Source organism: Theropithecus gelada, chromosome 19 (assembly GCF_003255815.1).
Source record: "Theropithecus gelada isolate Dixy chromosome 19, Tgel_1.0, whole genome shotgun sequence".
Lineage (NCBI taxonomy): Eukaryota > Metazoa > Chordata > Mammalia > Primates > Cercopithecidae > Theropithecus > Theropithecus gelada.
This window is the reverse complement of record NC_037687.1, coordinates 10204441-10217905: the sequence shown is the minus strand read 5'-3', so window position 1 is coordinate 10217905 and position 13465 is coordinate 10204441. Positions and strand designations below refer to the sequence as shown.

The following is a 13465-nucleotide window of genomic DNA, read 5'->3' as shown; positions in this document are numbered from 1 at the left end:
GGATCTCGGCTCACTGCAAGCTCCGCCTCCCGGGTTTACGCCATTCTCCTGCCTCAGCCTCCCGAGTAGCTGGGACTACAGGCGCCCGCCACCTCGCCCGGCTAGTTTTTTGTATTTTTTAGTAGAGACGGGGTTTCACCGTGTTAGCCAGGATGGTCTCGATCTCCTGACCTCGTGATCCGCCCGTCTCGGCCTCCCAAAGTGCTGGGATTACAGGCTTGAGCCACCGCGCCCGGCCTTATTTATTTATGTTTTAACAGAGAGTCTCCCTCTGTCGCCCAGGCTGGAGTGCAGTGGCGCGATCTTGGCTCACTGCAACCTCTGGTTCCTGGGTTCAAGCGGCTCTCCTGCCTCAGTCTCCCCAAGTAGCTGCAATTACAGGTACACGCCACCAGGCCCAACTAATTTTTGTATGTTTAGTAGAGACAGGCTTTCACCATGTTGGCCAGGCTGGTCCTGAGCTCCTGGCCTCAAATTATCCACCTGCCTCGGCTTCCCAAAGCACTGGGATTACAGGCGTGAGCCACCGCAGCTGGCCCATTGTATATTCTGGATACAAATCCCTTATCATGTATTTTTCTCCAAGTTTGCAGCTTATCATTTAGTGATGGCGTCTCACTCTGTTGCCCAGGATGGAGTGCAGTGGCACCATCATAGCTCACTGCAACCTCCTGGGCTCTAGCAATCCCCCGACCTCAGCCTCCAGAGTAGCTGGGACTATAGGCATGTGCCACCCACACCCAGATAATTTTTGAATTTTTTGTAGTAATAGGTAATATGTAATAATAGTATGTAATATTACTAATACTACATATATTAGTAATATGTAATAATAGTAATATGTAATATTACTATTATGTATATTAGTAACTTCTAATATGTAATAATAGTAATATGATAATATGTAATAACAGTAATAAGGTAATATGTAATTAGTAATTATAGTAATAAGGTAATATGTAATAATAGTAATAGTAATATGTTGCCCAGGATAGTTTGTAACTCCTGGGCTCAAGAGATCCTCCCGCTTTGGCCTCCCACAGTGCTGGGATTACAGACATGAGACACTATGCCTAACTCAAAGCGTGTCTTCTTATACATTTTTGTTTTGCTTTGTGTTGTTTTTGAGACAGGATTTCACTCTGTCGCCCAATCTGGAGTGCAGTGGCACGATCTCGGTTCACTGCAACCTCTCTGCCTTCTGGGTTCAAGCGATTCTCCTGCCTCAGCCTCCCGGGTAGCTGGGATTACAGGTATGCACCAGCACGTCTGGCTAATTTTTGTATTTTTAGTAGAGTCAGCATTTCACCGTGTTGGCCAGGCTGGTTTCAAACTCCTGGCCTCAAGCGATCTGCCCACCTCAGCCTCCCAAAGTGCTGGGATTCTAGGCACCCGGCAGGCCTAGAAGATTTCTAACTTATTTCTTAGTAGAGAGACCATTCCAGTAAAGTCTTATGGTGACTCTCCATAGGCTGACCTAAAAAGGGGAAGCAGGGGGCTCCTATCCTCTCTGCCTCTCCACTTGCACCCAGTCAGAGCATAGCCTGAAATCTACCTACCAGTCTAACCCCAGAGACTATGCAATGGGGAAAGAACTCTTTTGAAAACGATGGTGCTGGGAAAACTGAAGAGTTGGACCACATACAGAAATTAACTCAAGGCCGGGCGCGGTGGCTCATGCCTGTAATCCCAGCACTTTGGGACGCCGAGGTGGGCGGATCACCTGAGGTCAGGAGTTCGAGACCAACCTGGCTAACATGGTGAAACCCTGTCTCTACTAAAACATTCAAAAATTAGCCAGGCATGGTGGCAGGCGCCTGTAGTCCCAGCTACTCAGGAGGCTGAGGCAGGAGAATGGTGTGAACCCGGGAGGCAGAGCTTGCAGTGAGCTGACATAATGCCACTGCACTCCAGCCTGGGCGACAGAGCAAAACTCCGTCTCAAAAATAAATAAATAAATAAATAAATAAAATAAAATAATTAGCCGGGCGTGGCGGCTCTCACCTGTAATCCCACCTACTAGGAAGCTGAGGTGGGAGAATCACTTAAACCCAGGAGGCAGAGACTGCAGTGAGCTGATATCGTGCCACTGCACACCAGACTGGGCAACAGAGTGAGACCCTGTCTCAAAAGAATAAATAATAAATAATTGGGCTTAATAGACAAAGGACTTGATAGGCATTTCTGCAGAAAAGATATTCAAACAGTCAATAAGCACATGAAAAAAAAAAATCCTTAACATCACTCATCAGGGAAATGCAAATCAAAAGAAAGAGATATGAGCCTGGCGAGGTGGCTCATGTCTGTAATCCCAGTGCTTTGGGAGGCAAGGTGGGTGGATCACTCGAGGTCAGGAGATCGAGACCAGCCTGGCCAACATGCCGAAACCCTGTCTCTACTAGAAATACAAAAATTAGCTGGGTATGGTGGTGGGTGCCTGTAATCCCAGGTACTCGGGAGGCTGAGGAAGGAGAATTGCTTGAACCCAGGTGACGGAGGCTGCAGTGAACCGAGATTGCGCCACTGCACTCCAGCCTGGGTGACAGAGCAAGACTCCGTCTCAAAAAAGAAAAAAAGGAGATACCATGTCACGCCTATTAGGATGGTTCCTGAAGGGACTTTTACTTTTGAAGGTCTTGGGGTTCCTCCATCCCCTGCATGCAATGCCAAGGAGGGTATTTTGGGGACAGCTGTGTCCTGAGCCACCTTCTCTCCAGGATGCCACTTGTAACTGGCCTTTACCCGTGTCCTGTTTCCCAATTGCTCTCCCCTCCAGACAGCTGGTCTCTTCACTCCAAGAGAAGGGGCTGTGGAGCCAGGGGGCACTCCTACCTCCATCCACCCCGTCTCTCAGCCTCTGACCTGCCTCCTGGGCCTCAGATTTGAGTTCCAGAGAGAGACCCTGTTGAAGGCCTGGACTCTTCGCATCCCTGAGGTCACATCGCCTCCTCTCTCACCTGCTGCACTATCCCTTCTGATCAGGTCTCTCTGCTGCTCTGATTCCTCCCCACTCACAAACAATCCATTCCTACCTGCTGTTGAGAGAACCACTGTAACCCCAATCAAAAACAGGTGTAATCCCAGCACTTTGGGAGGCTGAGGCGGGCAGGTTACCTGAGGTCTGGAGTTCAAGACCAGCCGGGCCAACATGGTGAAACCCCATCTCTACTAAAAATACAAAAATCAGCTGGGCATGGTGGCAGGCACCTGTAGTCCCAGCTACTCAGGAGGCTGAAGCAGGAGAATTGCTTGAACCCGGGAGACAGAGGTTGCAGTGAACCGAGATCGCGCCACTGCACTCCAGCCTGGGTGACGGAGCGAGACTCAGTCGCAAAGAAAGAAAGAAAGAAAAAAAAAAAGTCTTGAGGCTGGGTGAGGTGGCTTGCACCTATAATCCAGCACTTTGGGAGGCCCACATGGGAGGATTGCTTGAGCCCAGGAGTTCGACACCAGCCTGGGAAATGTGGCAAGGACCCATCTCTACAAAAAATGAAAAAACGGCCGGGCGCGGTGGCTCAAGCCTGTAATCCCAGCACTTTGGGAGGCCGAGACGGGCAAATCACGAGGTCAGGAGATCGAGACCATCCTGGCTAACACGGTGAAACCCCGTCTCTACTAAAAAAATACAAAAAAAACTAGCCGGGCGAGGTGGCGGGCGCCTGTAGTCCCAGCTACTCGGGAGGCTGAGGCAGGCGAATGGCGTAAACCCGGGAGGCGGAGCTTGCAGTGAGCTGAGATCCAGCCACTGCACTCCAGCCTGGACGACAGAGCCAGACTCCGTCTCAAAAAAAAAAAAAAAAGAAAAGAAAAAAATTAGCAAGGCATGATGGTGTGTGCCTCCGGTCCCAGCTACTCAGGAGGCTGAGGTGGGACGATCACCTGAGCAACTGGAGTTTGAGACTGCAGTGAGCAGTGATGGTGCCACTGTATTCCAGTCTGGGTGACAGAGTGAAACCCTGTCTCAAAAAAAAAAAAAAAAAAAAAAATCCTGGAGATGGATAGTGGTGATGGTTGCACAACAATGTGAATGTAATTAATGCCACTGAACTATACACTCAAAAATGGATAAAATGGGCCAAGCAGGATGGTTCATGCCTAAAATCCCAGCACTTTGAGAAGCTGAGGTGGGAGGATCACTTAAGGCCAGGAGTTTGAGACCAGCCTGGGCAACATAGCAAGACCCTATCTCTACAAAAAATTAAGAAGTTAGCTGAGCATGGTGGTGCATGCTTATAGTCCCAGCTACTCAAGAAGCTGATGCGAGATGATTGCTTGAGACCAGGATTTTGAGGCTGCAGTGAACTGTGATCGTACCACTGCACTCCAGCCTAGGCGATACAGTGAGACCCTATCTCAAAAAAAAAAAAAAAAAAAAAAAAGAGGCCGGGCACAGTGGCTCATGTCTGTAATCCCAGCACTTTGGGAGGTCAAGGTGGGCAGATCATGAGGTCAGGAGTTTAAGACCAGCCTGACCAACATGGTGAAACCCCGTCTCTACTAAAAATACAAAAATTAGCCGGGCGTGGTGGCGGGAGCCTGTGGTTCCAGCTACTTGGGAGGCTGAGGCAGGAGAATCGCTTGAACCCAGGAGGCGGAGATTGCAGTGAGCCAAGATCGAGCCACTGCACTCCAGCCTGGGCGACAGAGCGAGAGACTGTCTCAAAAAAACAAAAACAATAACAAAAAAAAAAAAACCCTACTCTTAAGGTGAGATAATCATAGATCATCAGTTTGGGCCTTTGATGATAATGTCTATTTATTTATTTAGTTAGTTATTTATTTTATTTTATTTTATTTTATTTTTATTTTTTTTTTTTGAGACAGAGTCTGGCTCTGTCGCCCAGGCTGGAGTGCAGTGGCCGGATCTCAGCTCACTGCAAGCTCTGACTCCCGGGTTCACGCCATTCTCCTGCCTCAGCCTCCCGAGTAGCTGGGACTACAGGCGCCCGCCACCTCGCCTGGCTAGTTTTTTGTATTTTTTAGTAGAGACGGGGTTTCACCGTATTAGCCAGGATGGTCTCAATCTCCTGATCTCGTGATCCGCCCGTCTCGGCCTGCCAAAGTGCTGGGATTACAGGATTGAGCCACCGTGCCCGGCCTATTTATTTATTTATTTATTTTTGAGATGGATTCTTGCTCTGTCGTCCAGGCTGGAGTGCAGTGATGCAATCTCAGCTCACCGCAACCTCTGCCGCCCGGGCTCAAGCAATTCTCCTGACTCAGTCTCTCGAGTAGCTGGGATTACAGGCGCGTGCCACTACACCTGGCTAATTTTTGTATTTTTAGTAGAGATGGGTTTCACCATGCTGGCCAGGCTAGTCTCGAACTCCTGAACTCAGGTGATCCACCCACCCCAGCCTCCCAAAGTGCTGGGATTACAGGTGTGAGCCACCACGCCCGGCTGATAATGTCCATTTATTGAGCATCTGCTGTGTCCTGGGTGCCAGGTTAGATCCTTTCAGGCATAGAGTAATAATAACAAGATATTTATTGAATGCTTGTTGTGTGCCTGACACTACGAGAGTGCTTTATGGCCGGGTGCAGTGGCTCACGCCTGTAATCCCAGCACTTTGGGAGGCCGACACGGGCAGATCACAAGGTCAGGAGATCGAGACCATCCTGGCTGACACAGTGAAACCCCGTCTCTACTAAAAATACAAAAAATTAGCCAGGTGTGGTGGCGGGCGCCTGTAGTCCCACCTACTCGGGAGGCTGAGGCAGGAGAATGGCGTGAACCCGGGAGGCGGAGCTTGCAGTGAGCTGAGATCGTGCCACTGCACTCCAGCCTGGGCGACAGAGCGAGACTCCATCACAAGAAAGAAAAAGAAAAAAAAAAAAAGGGCTTTATATACATTAACCCATAGAGGGCTCCAACTCACTCTATAAATTAACATATAGGTCCTAGTTTGTTGTTGTTGTTGTTTGAGACAGAGTTTCGCTCTTGTTGCCCAGGCTGGAGTGCAATAGCGTGATCTCGGCTCACCGCAACCTCCGCCTCCCAGGTTCAAGCAACTCTCCTGCCTCAGCCTCCTGAGTAGCTGGGATTACAGGCATGCATCATCATGCCCAGCTACTTTTGTATTTTTAGTAGAGACAGGGTTTCTCCATGTTGGTCAGGTTGGTCTCGAACTCCCGACCTCAGGTGATCCACCTGCCTTGGCCTCCCAAAGTGCTGGGATTATAGGCGTGAGCCACTGTACCCAGCAACATATAGGTCCTGTTAATATTCCCATGGCATAAGGAGACAAGGGGTTGGTGGCTTCATTGTCTAAGAACCATGTCCTGTCTCCTAAGGCCCAGGATGGATTTTTTTTCAGCTCCAGAGAAGGGGAGAGAATTCTACACACAGACGATGACCCACCTCCAACTCCCTGGCCTAGGAATTTAAGCTGCAGTTTAGGAAGGTGAGACCGTGTTCCCAAGCGGGTGCCCAGCTAGCATCCTGGCACATCCACTAGCCCCAAGGGACTCAGCTCACGTCAGCAGGAGCCCAGAGGCCTGGATGGGAAAAGGACGCTCCCTGGGGCCCTGCTGTTTGTGCTTCAAAAGACAATGTCCCCTGGGCTGAGGGAGGACAGAGGGGAGGGGACAGGGCTATAGAATTGCTGACTGGGAGTTGGTGGGGATAGGGGAGAGTCAGGGCCAGCTATGCCCCAGAATCAGACCCCTGAGCCATGGAGAGTCACCCCTACCGGGCTTGCCACTGACTGCTCAGGGTGGCCCAAAGTTAGGCCAGAGGCCACTCCAGCAACATCACCAGGGAACCCAAGGCTGCAACCCAGATACAGAGGCAGCTGCCAGCCTTACATCACAGCCACGTGCCCAGACCCTCCACTGGGGGTGAAATGACCTGCCCAAGACTCCCTCTTAGGCAGGCTAATCATTGTGTGTGTGTGTGTGTGTGTTGATACAGGGTCTTGCTCTGTCGCCCAGACTGCAGTGCAGTAGCGCCATCATGGCTCACTGCAGCCTTGGCCTCCCGGGCTCAAGCGATCCTCCCCCCTCAGCATCCCAAGTAGCTGGGACCACAGACGCACACCACCGCACCCAGTTAATTTTTGCTTTTTTTTTTTTTTTTTTTAAGCAGAAACAGAGTTTCACCATGTTGCCCAGGCTGGTCTCGAACTCCTAGACTCAAGCAATCTGCCTCCCAAAGCCTCGTCCTCTCAAAGTGCTGGAATTATAGGCATGACCACCACATCTGGCCTCAGGCTGACCATTTGGTGACACTTTCAAATGAAGTTGCTACCTGTTTCCCCCTCCATGTGGCCCTTAGGCCTTCCCACGAGGGCTTTTGGGAGCATGAAATTGGGCTTGTTGAGGGCTGTGCAGCCCAGGGAGAGTCTAGGCCTTGGGGATGACTACTGCAGGGACTGTTGGGACACAAACAAGCTAGGGAATGGGGGCGGGGGAAAGGAATACATTGGTAAAGATTATAATAACAAGAACTATGGCCAGGCGCAGTGGCTCATGCCTGTTGGAGCATCGCTTGAGCCTGGGAAGCAGAGGTTGCAGTGAGCAGAGATGGTACCACTGCTCCCCAGGCTGGGTGATAGAGATGCTGTCTCAAAAAAAAAAAGCCAGGCACAGTGGCTCATGCCTGTAATCCCAGCACTTTGGGAAGCCGAGGCAGGCAGATCGCTTGAGGTCAGGAGTTCGAGACCAGCCTGGCCAACATGGGGAAACCCCATCTCTACTAAAAATACAAAAATTAGCCAGGCGTGGTGGCGGGGCGCTTGTAATCCCAGCTACTTGGGAGTCTGAGGCAGAAGAATTGCTTGAACACAGGAGGTGGAGATTGCAGTGAGCCGAGATCGCACCACTGCAAAAAACCCAAACTATGTGAAGGCCACATTCTAGGCATTGTGCATACTGTAACATGCATGAATGCTCCATTTTCCAGACAAAGAAACTGAGGCCGGGTACGGTGGTTCATGCCTGTAATCCCAGCACTTTGGGAGGCCAAGGCGGATGGATCACTTGGGGCCAGGAGTTTGAGATCAGCCTGTCCACCAAAGAGAAACCCTGTCTCAACTAAATATACAAAAAAATTAGCTGGGCTCTGGTGGTGTACACCTGTAATCCCAGCTACTCAGGAGGCTGAGGCTCAAGAATTGCTTGAACCCGGGAGGCAGAGGTTGCAGTGGGCCAAGACCGCTCCACTGCACTCCAGTCTGGGTGACAGAGCGAGACCCTGTCAAAAGAAAAGGAAAGAAAAGGAAAGAAAGGAAAGAAAGAAAAGAAAGGAAGAAGGAAGGAAGGAAAGAAAGAAAGGAAAGGAAAGGAAACTGAGGCACAGAAAGGCTGAATGCCATGGGTATTAGTAGCAGAGCATGGATTTCTTTTAATATTTATTTATTTTATAGAGATGAGGGTTTTGCTATGTTACCCAGGCTGGTCTCGAACTCCTGGGCTCAAGCTATCCTCCCACCTCAGCCTCCCAAAGTGCTGGGATTACAGGCATGAGCCACCACACCCAGCCTAGAACATGGATTTGAACCCAGGCAGCTTAGCTACAAATCTGCGTCGAGTGTCTTCCCCCAGGGCTCACAGAGCAGGCAGGCCTGGTGTCTCCCCTGGCTCCCCATGCTGTTCCACCTGACTCACTTGTAGGTGGTGCCAGGCAGCCTTTATGGAAAGGCCTGGCATTTGCTTTGTGAAGGTTACACAGAGGTTGAAGGCGGGTACTGGTGTGTGTCTCCCAGGCAGGCGCGTGGTGCCAGGTGACACAGCTGTTTGGGGGGCTGAGTATTTAAGAGTCCGGGGGAGAGGGAGGTCTGTGTGCCCCTGGGCATTGCACAGTAGACATCTCTGTGGCATCGCATATCTGCCTGTGTGAGCAGGAGCTGGGTGCTCATGGGTGCCTGTGTGTATCTCTGTGTCTTTGTGTATTTCTGAGTCTGGGTGACTTCATGAGACTGTGTCGCACTGATACTGTGACAGTCCCTGACCCTTGTGTGGGCATGAGGTGCGTTCCTGTGTGTATCTGGTGCAGGTGGGGAGTCCAGCTTGCAGGAACACGTGCGGGCCCTGGGTGTGTATTTTAGTGAGAGTGTGTCTCACTCTCACAGAGAGTTCCTCACTGTGGAGGAACGCAGTGTAGACGAGGATGTGTGAGGGGTGGGCCAGGGTTGCTGTGGTCTGTGTGTCACCTGTGTGCGGCTATGAGTCAACTGCAGGGTCCTCTTGGTGCAGCCAGACGACCCACACCTAGTACAGTAAACACCAGGCGACCGGGATTGCCCTATGTGTGGCCCTGTGTGCGTGTCTGTGTTACAGACCATGAAGCAGGAAAGCAAGAACAAGGCTAGAAACCCCTGAGAATTCTCAGAACTTAAAGGCCACCCACAGCCCCAGCTCAGTCCAGCCTATTCTAAACACCCTCCATGCATCCCAGAATCTCCCTGCCCCACCCCCAGCCCAGCTTGGTTTACAGCCTGGCAGCTCCAGCATGAGAGGGGGTGGGGAAGGTAAGGCTGGAGACACTAAGCCAGGCAGGGACTTAGGGACCTGGTTCTAGGCCAGTGGCCTGGAGTGGAGCCCAGGTGACGCTGGACACCCATATTTGCAGTCAAAGTGAATGCCAGAAGCCCAGGTTTAGGGGCACAAAGAGGGTGACAAGTCCTACCTTGGATAGGCAGGAATGGACCCAGCACCCATTTTGGGGGCCGCCACCTTCAAGAAGCCCTCAGCAGCACCCCAGGCCTTTAGGGCCAGGAAAGGGGGTGGGGCCCCAGCCAGATCCTGGAAGCCACTTAGGGGGCTCACCCAAGTAGACTCAGCACCCCCACCCCCCAGCACAGTCAGTGCCCTTCAGTATTAAAAGAGAGGACTGACTGGCCACGGGTCACCCACCTGACAGATCTGCCCTGAGGGTGCCGACGGGTGTCCTCATCGCTGAAGGGGAAGTGGGTCAGGGACTCGGGGCCCGTGGGGGGCAGTGCCAGGGCAGGGGGCCGGGGCCGGGCCCGGGGCGCTGCACCGGAGCGCATGGGAGCCAAGCGCTGTCGTCGGGGCGCGCATGGGGACGGCGGCAGGGCGGTGTGGCGCGCGCTGCTGGCCAGGCCCAAGGTGTCTGCGGCCTCCACTGCCGGCACCGCCTCCATGCCTCTGGTGACCCCCCCAGGGACAGCCCCGGGCGGTCGGGCGTTCCCGCGTCTGCACGGGGGAGGGGAGCGCACGGGCGCTCTGTCTGCCTCCCCCTGCAGGGGTTCTGTGGAATCGGACGCACACTTCCCCCCCAATACCCCCCCCCGCCCACCCCCGTCTCCTCCCTCCTAGGCCTCTGGGGTGCCCCGGGGCTCCGGTTTCCCGGCTCCAGGACCGCCCTCCTGCCACCGCCTCCGGCCCCGCCTTTCCCCCCTCCCCGCCCTGACGTCGAGCTGGGCCCGCTGGAGGTCTCTGATCGCCATGCGCCCCCGGGAAACGGGACTCGTTCCGAGTGTGGGGTCGGGTGACACAAACCCAGGGGAGGGGAAGGTGCAGCTCAGGGGTGGGGAGGAGAGACAAAACAGAGGCAGAAGAGACAGAAGTGGAGACAGAGATGCAGGACGCAGAGAGAGAGAGACCCGGAGAGAGGGAATGATTTCCCTCCACACACCCTGCGGACCCCACGCGGGGCTCCCAAAGGCCCCGGCCCCTCCTCCTCTTCTGTCCCCGCCCCATTTCGTTCCTGGGGCCAGTCGCTGGACCTGGTCCTGCCCCGCCGTGCCCTCCTTCGGTCTGTGCCTCAGTTGCACACGTAAAGTAGGTGGAAGAGCGGGAGGCAGAGGACCCGGAGAAGCCCCCAGGGCCAGCCAGTGCCCAACTCCGGGCTGCCAACTTCTGCCTCCAGGATATAAGGACATTAGAAAACCAGACCGGATGTGGCCTCGGAGCCTGTCACCCCCAGACTTCCCGCCCCCGCAGCCCACCCCGTCTGGCCAGAAAGGGAACTTCCATTTGCCCTCCGTGGCCCGGTACAAGGAGTGACACCGAGCCTCACCAAACGGCCACCCCCAGAGGGCACGACTGGCCCCATTTCACAGGCCAGTAGACTGAGGCTGACAGAACTGAATACATATCCCCAGGATGAACACATGACCTGGATGGCAGGTCGCCCTCACTCCTCCAAAGCATGACCGCAGCTTCAGGTTTGCACAGGAAGTGGGAGGGATGCAACATTTATTAAACTTCTACTGCATGCCCTATCAGAGGTCTCCACGGCAACCCTCGCGGGCAGGGATGATTTTGATCGCTGCTATGTGACAGAAGAGGAAAGTGAGGCTGTAGAGAGTGAGCCACGAACCCCAGACCTCGGCGCGCGCCAGGTGGCCAGGGGCGACTTGAACCCACGGCCACCAGGGCTGCACTTACCCAGCCCCAGCCCACGCCTGGCGGCTCAAATCCTGGAAGCTGCGGAGAAGCCGAAGGCGCCTGCGGAAAGTTGGGGACGGGCTGGCGAAGAAGACCGGCGAGGAGGGCGGCGAACGCGGGCGGCGGGGCGCGCGCGGGGCCAGGGGCTCGGGCAGGAACGCTTCGTCCTCAGCCGCCACCGCCACCGGGAAGGCCACCAGCTGCAGCTCCGGGATGCGACCTAGGCCGCGTGGCCGTGCCATGGCCGCGGGGCGGCCCCGCCTCGGCGGGCGCTGGGGAGCTGCGCCGCCCACCCCCGCAAGGCCCACGCAGGCCGCCTGCCCAGCCCCGGGCCCGCGGGCCCTACCCCGCCCTATTGCCTCGGCCCTTCCGGCTTCGCGCTGGAGCCGCCCCCAAGGCGGGGCAGGTCTGGGGCGCCCGCACGGCTTTGGCGGGGACTCCTCCGCAGACCCCAAAGCCGCCCGCATTGGCTCTGATGTCCTCACAATCGCCGGACGCGTCCCCACAAACACCAGGGACACCCCCAAATCTCTGGGGACACTCCTGCAAACTCCCCGTGGTGTTGACAGGACCCATAAGCCCCAGGAGCCACCCCACAGTCCCTCAGAATCCCAAAGAGCACCCTCACTGTCCCTGAGACAACCCCACACAAGAAGTCCAGGGGTACCCCCCAAATCCCAAGGCTTCTCAGCACAACGTAGAGGTGTTCTGAGACACTCTCATAGACCCTGGGGCACTCTCATAGCTCCCCAGATGCCCCCATAATCCTAGCAGTGTCCTCACTGTTTCTGAGACATGCCACAAGCCCCAGGAGTGCCCCAAGAATCCCAGCGTGCACCCACAAATGCCAGGGATACCCCCAAATCTCTGGGGGCGCTCCCACAAACTCCCTGACAGTGGTACTCTGAGATCCCAGGGAAAACCCTTCAGATCCCAGAACCCTCACCACAGTTCCTCAGATGTCCCAAAATTCCTCCAGAGCTCCCCATCATCCCCAACTCTCATCATCCCATCATGCATAGACCCTCCCCCGAGTACCCCCAGAATCCCCCACACCCACAGAGCCATTTTCATAGACCAAATATAGGTTCCCCCCAAATCCTAGAGTCCTCCACAGACCCCGGGAACACCTCCACAGTCCCTCAGATGTCCCTTAATCCCTGAATGGTTCTACAGCATTCCTGAGATGCCCCCACAAGTGCTGAGACCCCAAGACAACCTCGGGAATGCCGTCAGACTCAGGGAATGCCCTAGTAACCATGCAGATGCCAGCAAAATCTGGGGTGCCCCAATAGACCCCAGGGACACAACTAGATTCCTCTCCAGCTCCTAAGACAGTCTCACACCCTAGAACAGAATCCCAAGATGCACCCCACAGTCCTTGGGGACAACCTAGAATGCCACCCACAGGTCCTGAGATGTGTCTTACAACGTTTTTTTCCTTTTTTTTTTTTTTTTTTTTGAGACGGAGTCTCACTCTGTTGCCCAGGCTGGAGTGCAGTGGCACGATCTTGGCTTACTGCAACAAGTGATTCTCCTGCCTCAGCCTCTCGAGTAGCTGGGATTACAGGAGCCTGCCACTGTGCCCGGCTAATTTTTTTTTTTTTTTTTTTTTTGGTATTTTTAGTACAGACAGGGTTTCACTATCTTGGCCAGGCTGGTCTTGAACTCCTGATCTTGTGATCCACCCGCCTCAGCTTCCCAAAGTGCTGGGATTACAGGCGTGAGCCACCTCTCCTGGTGTCTTACAACTCTTAAGACACCCCTAGAAGCCGGGCCTGGTGGCTCATGCCTGTAATCCCAGCACTTTGCGAGTTGAAGGCAGGAGGATCACTTGAGCCCAGGAATTCGAGACCAGCCCGGGTGACATGGCAAGACCTCATCTCTACAAAAAAAATTACAAAAATTAGCCACGCATAGTGGGATGAGCCTGTGGTCCCAGCTACTTTGGAGGCTGAGGTGGGAAGATCACCTGAGCCAAGAGGTTGAGGTTGCAGTGAGTTACGATGGTGCCACTGCACCATCTTGAGATAGTGAGACCCTGTCTCAAAAAAAAAAAGAAAAGGGGGTGCATTTCTATTTTCTTTTTTTTTTTTTTTTTTTTTTTTTT

The 13465-nt window shown here is 53.9% G+C and overlaps 1 protein-coding gene across 4 annotated transcripts in view; it reads right to left on the bottom strand.

The window, feature by feature from the left end:
- PDE4A (phosphodiesterase 4A) overlaps window positions 1–13465 on the bottom strand; it is a 55729-nt gene that overhangs the window by 29335 nt on the left and 12929 nt on the right. The window contains exon 1 of one of the 4 annotated variants that reach the window (XM_025366161.1): window positions 11356–11668. The exons of 2 other annotated variants lie outside the window; for them this stretch is intronic. In XM_025366161.1, coding sequence (XP_025221946.1) covers window positions 11356–11597 — 242 coding nt within the window. In that variant the 5' untranslated portion in view covers window positions 11598–11668. Of the gene's footprint in view, window positions 1–9855; window positions 9993–11355; window positions 11669–13465 lie in introns of those variants that run through there. One more of the 4 variants, XM_025366163.1, reaches the window with a different exon arrangement.